Source organism: Ptychodera flava, assembly GCF_041260155.1.
Source record: "Ptychodera flava strain L36383 chromosome 3 unlocalized genomic scaffold, AS_Pfla_20210202 Scaffold_26__1_contigs__length_13983176_pilon, whole genome shotgun sequence".
NCBI classification, from domain to species: domain Eukaryota; kingdom Metazoa; phylum Hemichordata; class Enteropneusta; family Ptychoderidae; genus Ptychodera; species Ptychodera flava.
In genome coordinates this window covers 263,243-276,269 of record NW_027248280.1, presented here as the reverse complement: position 1 = coordinate 276,269, position 13,027 = coordinate 263,243, and the positions used below count along the sequence as shown (strand labels likewise).

Sequence of the window (13,027 nt, the reverse complement as noted above, 5' to 3'; positions counted from 1 at the left end):
TCTAAAAAGAATTTCAGTCCTAGCTCCTATTTTCAAATCTACGGGCTTTCTTCAAGAAAAAAATATTCCATCGGCAAGGTGCCAGTGGCCGACGCCACATTTATTTTTGTCGCCATCGTTAAAGATTACCTAAGATAACCTTCATAATAATCAAACCAATCACGCTGCTCGTAACAAAGGCAACACCATAGGCGCGTCCATCAGCCAATCACACAAGTAAAAGATCGGCTCAAAAAGTCACAAATGGGTATTTAGAAACTGTTTTATGTTGTGCAGTTCCATGCGGGGAAGGGGTTCGCGAAACTGTTAATCGTACGTGTGCCGTCTAACAGCTGGCAGTGCAATCCCGAAATTACAGGTCTATAAAAATAATGTAATGACGTTAAATGGAGCCGTGAAAAAATGCAAATCAGGCGGTTATTTACCCGGCACCCGGCTTCAGAGGACAACACTACATACAATACACCTCAGTTAATCCCGATCTATGGCCTTTTTGTGACGGGATTTACGATCACCCTGTTTGTGTCTTTAATTCATTGAAAAGGGTCAACCACATTTTGCCGCGCATAAATGCAATCTGAACCAAATCCATGCAGGTGAAACTGTCCTGTCCCTTATTTACCTTTGGCCACGTAAATTAAATATCACAAGTTAGGGTGACCGGTCCGAAATTCCATTCAAACGGGGTCACAGAAGTTATCAAGCATGGCGACGTAAAAGCGTGTTGCAATTGTTGGCGCTGGAGTCTCTGGTCTGGTCTCAATCAAATGCTGTCTTGAAGAGGTGGGCTTGAGCCAGTTTGTTTCGAAAGGCATGACAAACTTGGTAATAAGTGACATTTCAGAAGATACTGCATGGTAATTTAGTGAAGAACTGACATAAAATTTTTGAACGGCGAAAAAAGATTGGTAGTCGAAAAAGTAGCCTAATTCAGGCTGTGCAGTGTATGTGTTTCTTGACCGAGGTTTTTAAACGTGTTCAAAAACAATCCATTTAATAGACGCGATAAAAAAAAAACCTATCGGCTCTATAAGTTGCACACAAGTTCCGAGTCCCTCTTTAACAGAAACATGTAAGGACAGGACACGTCGACACAGTGATAGTTATGAGTGAAGGTCAGTTGTATTGTTTACGGCTTTGCCTCCAAGTAACACTTATGTTTTTTTATCAGCTACGTGCCGGAAGACCCTGGGACTTGCAAAATATGTCACAGGGGTGTTTGACTAATACCTAACTACTCGCGACAATGCCACACTAAAGAAAACTGAGCTTTGAAAAGAGGTAGGCCAACAAAACAGTTCGTGCAAAAAGAAGTGTTTCTAAAATGAATCTTGGCGGTCGGTTTGGCAATTCTTCTTCCATATCAGTGGTCGTACAATTTTGTCATATCAGCACGCGGAGAAATTTCTATCTTTTGTCTACCGGGAACTTGAAATAGATCAAATAACTGATAGGGAGTATAGTTCTGTCACTTCCTGATAGCTAACTCTGAGAAGAATTGGACAGAAGAAAGCATGCGGCAAGAGGTGACAGCAAGGACTCGTGTAGTGGGATTTTCAAGCGGAGGGATGAAGGGGTTTTCTAATAGAGAGTAGAAGGGCAAAATTAGCCGGTAGCACAGGATTATTTTTGAATTTGGCGGGATGGTTGTAGAAAAGCTATTTAAAATTTATGTGCTGTTGAAGGTACGTGAGAATAGCATTTTAATGCATTCCTGGTGAGAAGTTCTTAAAATGCAATGGTTGACCGCACCTATCAGGCGTATGCACAGGCATGCAGGTAGAGGTTGTGCTATGGCCGAGGTAAACGACCTTTTTTCGGTGTAAAATTCACACCTTGTACGAAGAGTGTCAGTTGAGGGTGCACATAAAGAAGGATTCGAAACTCAACTGAAGGATAATTGGTGACTAATAGAATCTCACATCCCCAAGGACCAGGGATCAGATTTCTCACACGAGTTGGCGATATTGCGTGCGGCTCGTGTGAGACAAAATATCCCTAGCGAGTTTGAGAAATCTGATCCCAGGTCCTTGGTGTGTGAGATTCTTTTTCTCACATGACCACAAAATGCGTCAAATTCACACTGGAAACATTGAATGTTTCACTGTATAGGCGACTATCCTACTTCCTGGCCATCTACAGTATTCCGTGTCAATTACACGCGAACTCTATGGCGAGTACGCTGCCGATACTTCAACTTCTGCTACAGACGAGATGTCCAACAGAAAATTAGGTATATAACTCTTAAATTACGACATTCACTTCGGTGAAAACTGCTACAGATATTGATCTGATAAATATCTAATTGTGCTGAGAAGCATTTGGCAGTGTCAAGTTAATAAATAGCTCATTTGCATATTTTATGAAGTTTTGTGATTAGTCATATAACTCCAAAATAAATGCACCAAATTTGATGAAATCTGCTGCAGATACTGATCCGACAGATATCTGACTGTGTTGTAAAGCATTTAGTAGTGTGAAGTTAATTAAGGGTTCATTTACATATTTAATGAACTTTGTAATTAGGTATATAACTCTGAAATTACGGCACCAAATTTGGTGAAACCTGCCACAGATATTGATGTGATAAATATCTATCTGTGCTATGAAACACCGAATAGTGCCAAGTTAATTAAGTTTTCATTTGTATATTTATTAACTTTGTAATTAGTGATATTACTCTAAAATACATCATTAAATTTTATGAGACGTGCTACAGATGTTGATCTGATAGATATCTAATTGTCCTATGAAGCATTGAACAGTGTCAAGTTAATAAACAGCTCATTTGCATATTAATGAATAGTGATAGACGTCTGAGAGTACAGTGCGAACGCTGATACAATCTGCTACATTTAGTGATATAACAGATATCTGGTTGTTCTGTTAAGCGTTCTACTATTAATGAACTGTTGTAAAACACGTGAGCACATTCAGTTCACACCTGCTTTTTTGTGAGCAGCAAGTCACGCGGTCAGTGACTTCGGCAGAAAGCATGCCACAGGTATAACATTTACCGTCTACCGCAGAACAATATCTTAATAAACCTGACAAAAGGACTGTACTTGGTTTTATATATACACCATATTTTTTGCCAAAGGCCGCAATGAGGCGTGGAAATATCCAAAGGCTAAAATGTCAAAGGTGAATGTAATACTTGTAACGAGCTAAAGGGCAATGATGCTTTTATCACAATTGTGTAGTAATGATAATATTTGGCATCCGAAAGCAACAGTAACGAAAATTACTTGGGTATTTATCATGATTTTGACATCGCCTTAAAGGTAATATATATATCTAACAAACTTTCACAATCAATCCTTTTCAGTGCACTTATTATTCGCTAATTTGCAAATTGATTAGATTTCTATGATCAGGCCTTAACACTAAATACACTCCAATTTATCTCACTACTGAGTTACATAAACAGTAGGGTATTTATACATATGAACATACAATGCTTGTTTTTGCCCATATGATGAATTCCTCGAAATATCCTGTCTAAAATGTCTGAATGCGCTGAGTGTGACCGATCTTCTGGTGCACATCATTGGTTGTACCTACATCATTGACTTATTTGCATATTTGATAATTAATAGTGGATCCATGAAATATTTCCTGACTTTTATGGTAAATCAATCATATCTATGCTCGAAGTGTAATAGGCGTGACCATAAATAGGTTATTAGGCCGTTTGTGTATTAAATAACGTTTGAAATAAAGGTAAATTAGAACATATACGAACGGAGACGGCAATGTTATTTTTGTTATTATGATACTGTAAATTTCTCACATGGACCTTTAGAGTCTTGCATTGATTAACTACCTCTCACACTCGAACTTTTTGCCCTGCACATAAAGAAGGGTTCGAAACTAAACTGAAGGATAATTGGTGACAACATATTGACAGTGTTTTAATGGCTCGGCTGCTGTTTAGAAACACAGTTATACATATATATATATATATATATATATATATATATATATATATATATATATATTATATATATATATATATATATATGATATTGCATATTTGATAATTAAAAATAAATCCACGAAATCTTACCTGACTTTTGTGGCAAAAATTGCATGAATTGTAATGGCCAAATATTAACTGGTTATTAAGCCATTTTTGTATTAAAAGAACGTTTTGAAATTAGGGTAAACTAGAAACATATATGAACAGAGGTGGCAATGTTATTTTTGTTATGATCATAATGTAAATTTCTCACGTGGACCATTGAAGTCGTTCATTGATCAACTACCTCTTGCGCTCTGACTTTTTTGCCCTGTCTTCAAGGTGGTGTATGGTATTACACAAAGGATCTACGTCCCGGACAGGGAGGCGCCATCTATGACTCTGTTGTGAGTAACGGCAGCAAAGAGTTTTTAGCATTTTCAGATTTTCCCTTTCCGAAAGAATATCCACAATTTGTTGGCCGCCGACTTCTTTTGAAGTATCTGCAGGACTACGCGGCACACTTCGATCTGGAGAAATACATCAGATTCAACACAGATGTTATCTCGGTGAAACCGTCAGGCAGAGACAAGTATTGGACTGTACAACTACAACACGGCAATGACAGTATCACCACCGAAGAGTTTGATTATGTTATGGTGTGCACTAGTATCTTCAACAAAGCCCATACTCCTTCCTACCCTGGTATAGACAACTTCGGCGGCATGAAAATCCACACGAACGAGTATCGAGAACCAGATCGCTTTAGAGGAAAGACGGTGTTAGTTATTGGTAAGACGGTGTATATATATATATATATATATATATATATATAATATATATATATATATATATATATATATATATATATATATTATATATATATATATTTATATATATATGGTTTCGTCTAGTTGGTGTAATCTTGGTCATGATTTGGTCAAAATCATAACATTTCCTGAAATTTCGTTTCTATATATGAAAAACTGTACAGTTGCTAACTTGCATTGTCATTTTGATTCAGACCTTCATAAAACATGATCTTTACTAATCCAAAATAATATGTCTTAAACCCATTCTTAACATACGTTTTATTTCAAAGCTCACAATTTTTAGATAGCAATGATTGATACCGAAATGTTTGGAAAATAGTTCATGTATATTTGTTCAAATTCGTTCTCACGCAAAATGTGAGATTTTCTTAACCGGAAAGGATGTGCGTAAGATATTCACAATACAACAACTGACACTTTTGTCACGAGTACTCGAAATCTCAAAAGATATATGGCTCCAATAAAAGTACAGATATAGTAGCTTGGTCAGTTTTCATGGATGTCAGTTACGTGCCTCAATGTCGAAAGAATAATAAAAAGCTTTTCTTCAAATTCATCAAAAAAAAACAATCAGGGATCATCATGCAAATTGGTGGAATGGAAAAATTCATTGAAATGTAACCATAACCATCAGTGTATTAAATTAAAATCGATGTGAAAATTTGAAATTTCAAGCCCCGGATACCAAAATGTATTGCAATCGTTCGAAAGTCCGAATATATGTCCCCGAGGTGCAACTAGACAAAACGGGGACAAAAACAATTTGAGCTTCAAAACGATTTCAAACGATCACCGTACTTGCAAAGGATTGAAAGAGACCACATTCAAAATGACTTTCTCCTCTTTATACATTTCACCATAAAAGAATGATTTACCGAAATCAATTGGTGTATACTCCGCATAAGACGTAAATTAATCGTTTACAGGTATTGCTGTTGTTTAACAGGTGGATCAATGTCTGGTGGTGAAATATCTTGTGAAATTGCAAGAAATGCTGAAAAGGTAATTGAAACTGTATATAGTAAAAGTGCATTGGAATTACGTTATTGTTTTTCAAGTTCCAAAGACCGCGATATCTAGAGAGGTCCATGATAGTAATTTTCTAGTAACCGTCTGTCTCCACTTTGAAATATGAAGTAATGTCTTTCCTTCGCGAAAAATTACCTGCCTTTGTATCTTGCAATGACGCAATCTGGAAATCTACAAACCGGAACTCATTTAAAGATAAAAAGTTTAAATTTTGAATGCTAATGCCAGGTCATATTTAACTCCCGCCCTCTGAATTAATATCCGGTCTAATAACGTGCGGTTATCGTCGATAAGGGTGCGATGAGTGTCATTATCAAACAAAGGTGAAAGTCTTACAATGATCTGACTTTCCGTACAAGATGGAGCCTAGGCTGCTATGCAATTGTAGTAAACTATTCTTCCTTACCATTCACTAGCTGACATATTCAAAATCATAATCATCATCATTATCATTATCATCGTCATCGTCATCGTCATCACCATGCTGGCCAGTAAACACAAATACAGCGTGCTTGACTTTGTAGAATGGAGGCTATTTTCTTAGAAATTGTAGTATAAATTCTTGATGCACTTTATGAAATATTCTTCTCATTTTGAACAAGACTATCTGGACATAATCAGCGATAATAAGAAATCGGGTGAGATACTTCCATAAGAGCAAATACGTATCATATCGTAATGATATTCAGTATTGTAAACAATACCTTCCAAAATATAAGCAGGAAATTGAAGCTAAATTAAAGCTTTGAAGTTACTTGAATCACAAAGAGACGTATGCGGAAGATAAGCGTTGGCATGCATAAAGCACATTGCAAGGCTGGTCTAATAGTAAGACATCCTCTGAACGGGGAACAAACGCACTTCGACACTGAAAAAGCTTACTGTATTTCATTAGGTCTATCTCAGCATGCGCCATGGTACTTGGTTTGTCCCTCGTATTGGTCAGAATGGGTTGTCGTTCGAGTTCGACATGCTGACTCGGTCCGTAACAAAGTCACCATCAAAGATGATAAAGGCGATAGAGAACATAAGCAAAACAAGAGTCGTCGATCATCAAGTATTTGGTTTACAGGTAAATTACAGTGCTCGATGCTAAAGCAGAGCGTTACAAATAATATAACAAAATTACTTCAAGTACAGAGTAATGATATCTTTTAATTAAGTTACATGCATCCCGCAATCGTCAGACAGAAGAAGTGAAACGATTCTTAGCTCGTCAGTCTTATAAATGTATTTTTTGATTTGTAGGTGGTGTTTAAATTTGGTAAATAATATTTGTTTTGTGGCAACATTTTGCAACCAACTCCGAGCGTTTGTTTAACAGCGTAGATTTGTCAGCATTGATAGTTGTAGTTTTTCTGATGAACAAAGGTTACATATATATTTATAAGAACGTTAGAACATTGCAATATTTGATAATCATATATATAGTAATATATTACCTTTACACACACAAAACGCTGTCAGGGTAAAGATTTATATTCGCCATTGAAGAGTCTGATGATTTGTGATGACATGCAAGATAGGCTTACACAAGGCCAGATCAAACCAGTGGTGGAAATTAAAGAATTTCTGAAAAATGATGTCATTCTTGTGGACGGCACAATCCTGAAGAACATCGATGCTGTAATATTTGCGACTGGCTACAAGTTCTCCGTACCAACAATTGATGATTCGATTTTGTATGGTAATTTGTATTTGCTATTTTCTGTTCATATCATGGGAAAATTTGCTGTTAAAATTTTACAAAAGTTCTGACACCAACCATCTCAACAATCTCAATCGTATAATGACTGATAATCACCACCAAATCAGTGACCGTCATTTCAACAAAAACCATCATGACCATCGACATCATTATTTCTCTCATTCTTCACCGATACAATTAGCTTCGTTTTGAGATTGCCGTCTTGGCATAAGCGTGCTTTATGTCGGGCGAATAGGTTCGTGGTTTGAATTGTTATTTAACAGTATATGATAAGGAAGTATGATGAAGTAGTAAGATGATTACATCAATATCATACTTCTGAGGTAAACATACATTCATTAGACCCCGTTTCATTACAACGATCTGATTGTTCTATTGATGTTGATGCTTTGGACGTTTTAACACTTTTCTGTTATTAATTCCAAAGACGAATCAGACAACGCTGAGCTGTACAAGTACATATTTCCAATTCGTCTTGAACATCCAGAAAGGCTTGCGCTGATCAACATAGTGTATACGATTGGACCACACTGGCCGGTAGCAGAGCTGCATGCCAGACTAGCAAGCAGAGTATTTGCAGGCAAAATATCGCTTCCTGAAAAGACTATCATGCAACGAGATGTCGACCAGAATGTGAAAAATGTGAAAAACAAGTATTTTCAAGTAAGACTTTCTGTTTCTCGAGCCGTTTCCTCTGAAATCCGTATACAGTAACCGTGCTGAGAAATTAAATCTCATTTGTAGCGATCATTGCTAATAAAAGTGCACTAGGGACTGAACAATATTACAGGGGGTAGAGCGGCTGCTTTTTCAGTAGCTATTTTTTGCGCAAGCATTTTTGAAGGGTCATGAAATTTCATGCATGCTTTTTGAGTGAGAGTCGTTATTTTTTGAGCAACTATAAGGCGGCAATACCTTGCCGTAACAGTGCTTCTCTCTGAATACCAAATCATAATAAATGGAATCCATTGGACAACTATTTAGAATTTTCCCTTAAAACAAGCTATATATGTAGATTTAACTATGTTTTTTTTTGTAAATGTAATTCGCTTGGAGTGGAAGGTAAAAAGTTCATGTGTAAACACAGATGTGATCTTTGGATTCCATCAAAGATGTTGATCAACAAAACATGGTAGAGTATGAGAAAATATTTTGAACATATTTACCGATCAGAGAATGTCTTAAGTCCACTGTTAAACACTTATTGTAATTAGTTTTTTTTCGTAACTTCGATTTGTATTATCCTTTTTATCACCGTATTTTTAATGTTGTTTGTCTGTGCCGTTGCAAAACAAGCTTCCCATTTTAGGGGCAATAAAGTTTAATAAAATAATAATAATAATAATAATAATAATAATAATAAAATATAAGATCACTTATTTGATATCATTCTCCCATTGACAATACATTGGGTGTAGGTCGTGTCAAATGTTCATGTCGTTATAGTCATTTTTTTATTTTTTTGAGGACATTGACAGAAAACAAACTATTCAGAATAGTGCGAAATGTCATCAATAACAACTGGAAGCTTCAGGTCTAACAACTTTTGAAAAACAATTTAGGATCAGATAACATATAGTTATTTGTAGTTTACTCATAGCCTACAATGTATAGTGAATCGACATTTCGATAAAATTCCAAAATCAAATTTCTTGCACAACCATGGACTTGAAAGCACTCTGGTCTAGTCATGACATTAATACAAATAATTAGGTGTACATAAAAGCACAGATTTACCAAGTTTTGTATTGGAAAAAAAAATATCATAGACTGCCATGCATAGTGAATCGACGTTTCAGTGAAATTCCAAATCAAATGTCTTGCACAACCATTGAAGTGAAACCACTCTAGTCTAATCATTAACATTAATACTAATAATTAGGTGTACATAAATGTACAAATTTACATAGTTTTGTATTGGAAAAAATTATTCATACTTTCATCATAGACTGCCATGTATAGTGAATCAACATTCCAGTGATATGCCAAAATCAAATGTCTTGCACAACCATTGACTTGAAACCACTCTAGTCTAACCATGAACATTAAGACCAATCATCGAGTGTACATAAATGCACAGATTTTCCTATTTTTGTATTGGAAAAAATTATTCATAGGGTTTTATCATAGACTGCCATGTATAATGAATCAACATTTCGGTGAAATTCCAAAATCAAATTTCTTGCACATACATGGACTTGAAACCACTTTAGTCTAATCAAGAACATAAATATCAATAATCAAGCATACATAAATACACAGATTTGCCAAGTTTTGTATTTTAAAAAATTATTCATAGTTTCGTCATAGACTACAATGTATAATGGATCAACATTTTATGCGAAATTCAAAAAACAAAGTTCTTGTACACAGATGCACGTGTTACCACCCTCTTCTAATCAAGTACAATTATGTCAATTATTCTCGGTCTATATATGCACAAATACTGCATATTTTTAATTGTGAAATTTTTTTTTACAGTTTTGTCATAGACTCCCATGTATAGTGGATCAACATTTTGAGCGAAATTCCAAAATCAAATATCTTGTTCACCTGTGCACTTGTAAACAACCCATGCTAATCAAGTATATTTATATCAGTTATTAAACATCTATAGATGAACAGATATTGCTAGTTTTATATTGGAAAATACACGTTCATAGTTTTCTTATAGTCGACTACCATGTATAGTGAATCAACATTATCGATGAAATCTAAAAATTACATTTTTTGTACACGCATGCACTTTTTACCTGCCACTTCAAGCAAAGTACATTTACATGAATTATCTCACACATATGATTTGATATTTTTTGGACAAAGCATTATATCGGCCACATTTTGCCTTCCTTTTGGGGGACTTCAAAAGTATAGCAAGTCAGAAGGGGGTCTTGAACACATTGCGGGTTTGTTGAGGAGGGGGGTATAGAGTAACAGGGGAGGGTTACTTATTTTTATGCACGGATAAGGGGGAGTGTCACTAATTTTTGTGCATGAACTTTTGAAGGGTCACTATTTTTGACGTAGCGGTTTTTCGAAAAACACCGGCCCATCCCCCTGTAATTTATGTCCAGTCCCTAAGTAGTGGCGTTTGTTATGTCAGGTTTTATCAAATTCTGTCTTTCAGTACCACAAATGCAAAATTTTGATTGACGATTAAGTTTCGGCGCTGCTATTCATTGGTTCGAAATAAATATTCCTGGTCTCCTGAGGTAGGCTGTCAATCAAATGCCTGGATTAATTCGCGCGAAATATAAAGTCATTTTGAAGTGACCAAAATGGCCTATGTTGTTATAGTGTATCATATTTCTCTTGTTTCTGACAGGTTCCAGGCCCATCTCATATGGAGGATATAGCCGAGATACTTGGTGTGAAACCTTCATTCTGGCGTCTGCTCGTGTCTGACCAAAACTAGCAATTGCTAACGAGTATGGTCCTATGGTAGCTTACTGGTATCGTCTGCAGGGTCCAGGTGCATGGCCTGGTGCTAGGGACAGGATTTTAAATACTGTGAAAAACTCAATATTTTGCCTTAAGGGCTACCCTTCATTCGAAGTTCTGAAATAAATGAAGGGCTCGATTTTCTATGCTGAAGTGTTGTAATTGAGCAAAGGTTTTGCCGATTTGTAACATGGATAACGAATGTTTCAGTAAACACAAGTTTAAAGCGCAGTGGTCGTCGCGCTGCGCGTGCGCGATTTTTTTGTTGATAAACATAAATGTTTGTAAACATAAGTCTTCTCAACTTCAATAGGAGTGAGATGGGAGCGGTCCCTCACTTTGTTAACGCCGTTGTAAGACTCAACATCATGCAATAGTAAAATATTAAGATCGGAAAGAACTTAGTAGTGTATTTCTATCTATCAACTCATGTAAGACTACGAACATTGAGACACTGTGGACATTATGTCGCTGAGTTTACTGCATGCAGTCACAGTGAACAAACGGGTTTGATCGCGCGCGGTCACGCTGGTTGTACACAATGCTATGTACAATACATAGCTAATACATCAATAAAATGATCAACATTTTATATATATATATATATATATATATGTATAGATAGATAGATAGATAGATAGATAGATAGATAGATAGATAGATAGATAGATAGATATAGATAGATAGATAGATAGATAGATAGATAGATAGATAGATATTGATATGTAGACCTGCAACAGCACAATGCCTAACACAAACAATTAAACTCAAGACCATGATCGGCAAGCCAGAGCAGGACACGGGAGATGCTGTTGCTTCGATAAGGGAGAAAGTCACCGCGTTGACGTGCACGGATATATGAGAGAATCCGGTCCCACAACCAGCTGCACAACGTACCGGCCCCGCGACGACTTGCCCACGACCCGCTGTTGATCACAATTTCTACTTCTTCTAGTAATACGTGGCAAGAAATAGTCAAATAATAGGACACAATAGATAAAAGGAGCGGGTTTTTGCGGCATTCGGCAGGAAAATTGCACGGCTACACATAGGAACGTATCGAGAGATCCTGTGCACGGTCATGGCAGAGATCCAACGGCTAGCTAGTGTAGGCCTACCGGTGCTACGTTAACTTTGTTCTTTTACCTCCTGATTGCTGGGTAGGTCTGAATCCTATTTCAAATGAGATAACCCCACATAGCAGGAAGACCTATGAAAGGTCCTTCGCTTGACTTGATACCTGTACTCGGAATTCTCGTTTGCACCCCAACTAGGTAAGCTTTGTAGTGGAGCTGGATTCTCCACAGCCGAGTGTAGCGCGCCATATACCCGGTTCTCTGACACCGACGTTCATGCAGACCACGGAACAGATGTTCTTGCTGCAGCGGGCATTGCTCTGCGAGCTGTAGATTTCTGTAGCTTGCGTTTTTGTTAAATGTACTTCCGTTGTACTCAATTGTACTTCTGATATATATATATATATATATATATATATATATATATTATATATATATATATATATATATATCAGAAGTGTTCAGAGTTATTTAGAACATTTACAAATATATTTTATGCAACGACAAGATTGAACAGTAATTCTCATTCTTAGAGATGCAGTGGCTTTTGCAAATATCACACAACGTAACGACCTTGGCAAGCGCAAAAGATTCCGTTCGATGACAGACATAGTACCTTAATGCGTGTTTGTGGCCACAACGCTGTAATCAACGGTCTCCGCTGGTGTCAAATCGTCAATCCCTATCTCGGTCGTCAATGTTTTCGTCTTACGGACTTTGATGTTTGCTAATAGATACATACATACATCCTAATTTTGTTATTTGACGCAAACTCTGTTCTGTTTTGAGTGTTGTCTATGTCTGAGTCCACTTTCGAAATACAGCGGATTCCAGTGCTGCACTGGAGAGTTAAGACTACGGATCGACATGTCTTCGTTACAGCCTTTACGCTCCAGGTTTGATTCCGAGCGAGAATTTATGGAACTTTTTTGTGTGATGAAGGAAATTTATCGTTTGTATCTGAATGCTTTATGCTTGT

General features: G+C 36.6%; 1 protein-coding gene across 1 annotated transcript; it reads left to right on the top strand.

Annotated features, from left to right (window-relative positions):
- Positions 1–7,296: 7,296 nt before the first annotated feature.
- On the top strand, positions 7,297–11,143 carry LOC139125912 (dimethylaniline monooxygenase [N-oxide-forming] 2-like). The gene is made up of 3 exons (XM_070691997.1): positions 7,297–7,510; positions 7,959–8,194; positions 10,857–11,143. Exons 1-3 carry the CDS (start codon positions 7,324–7,326, stop codon positions 10,944–10,946), a joined length of 513 nt encoding a protein of 170 aa, XP_070548098.1. The 5' UTR covers positions 7,297–7,323; the 3' UTR covers positions 10,947–11,143.
- Positions 11,144–13,027: the final 1,884 nt, after the last annotated feature.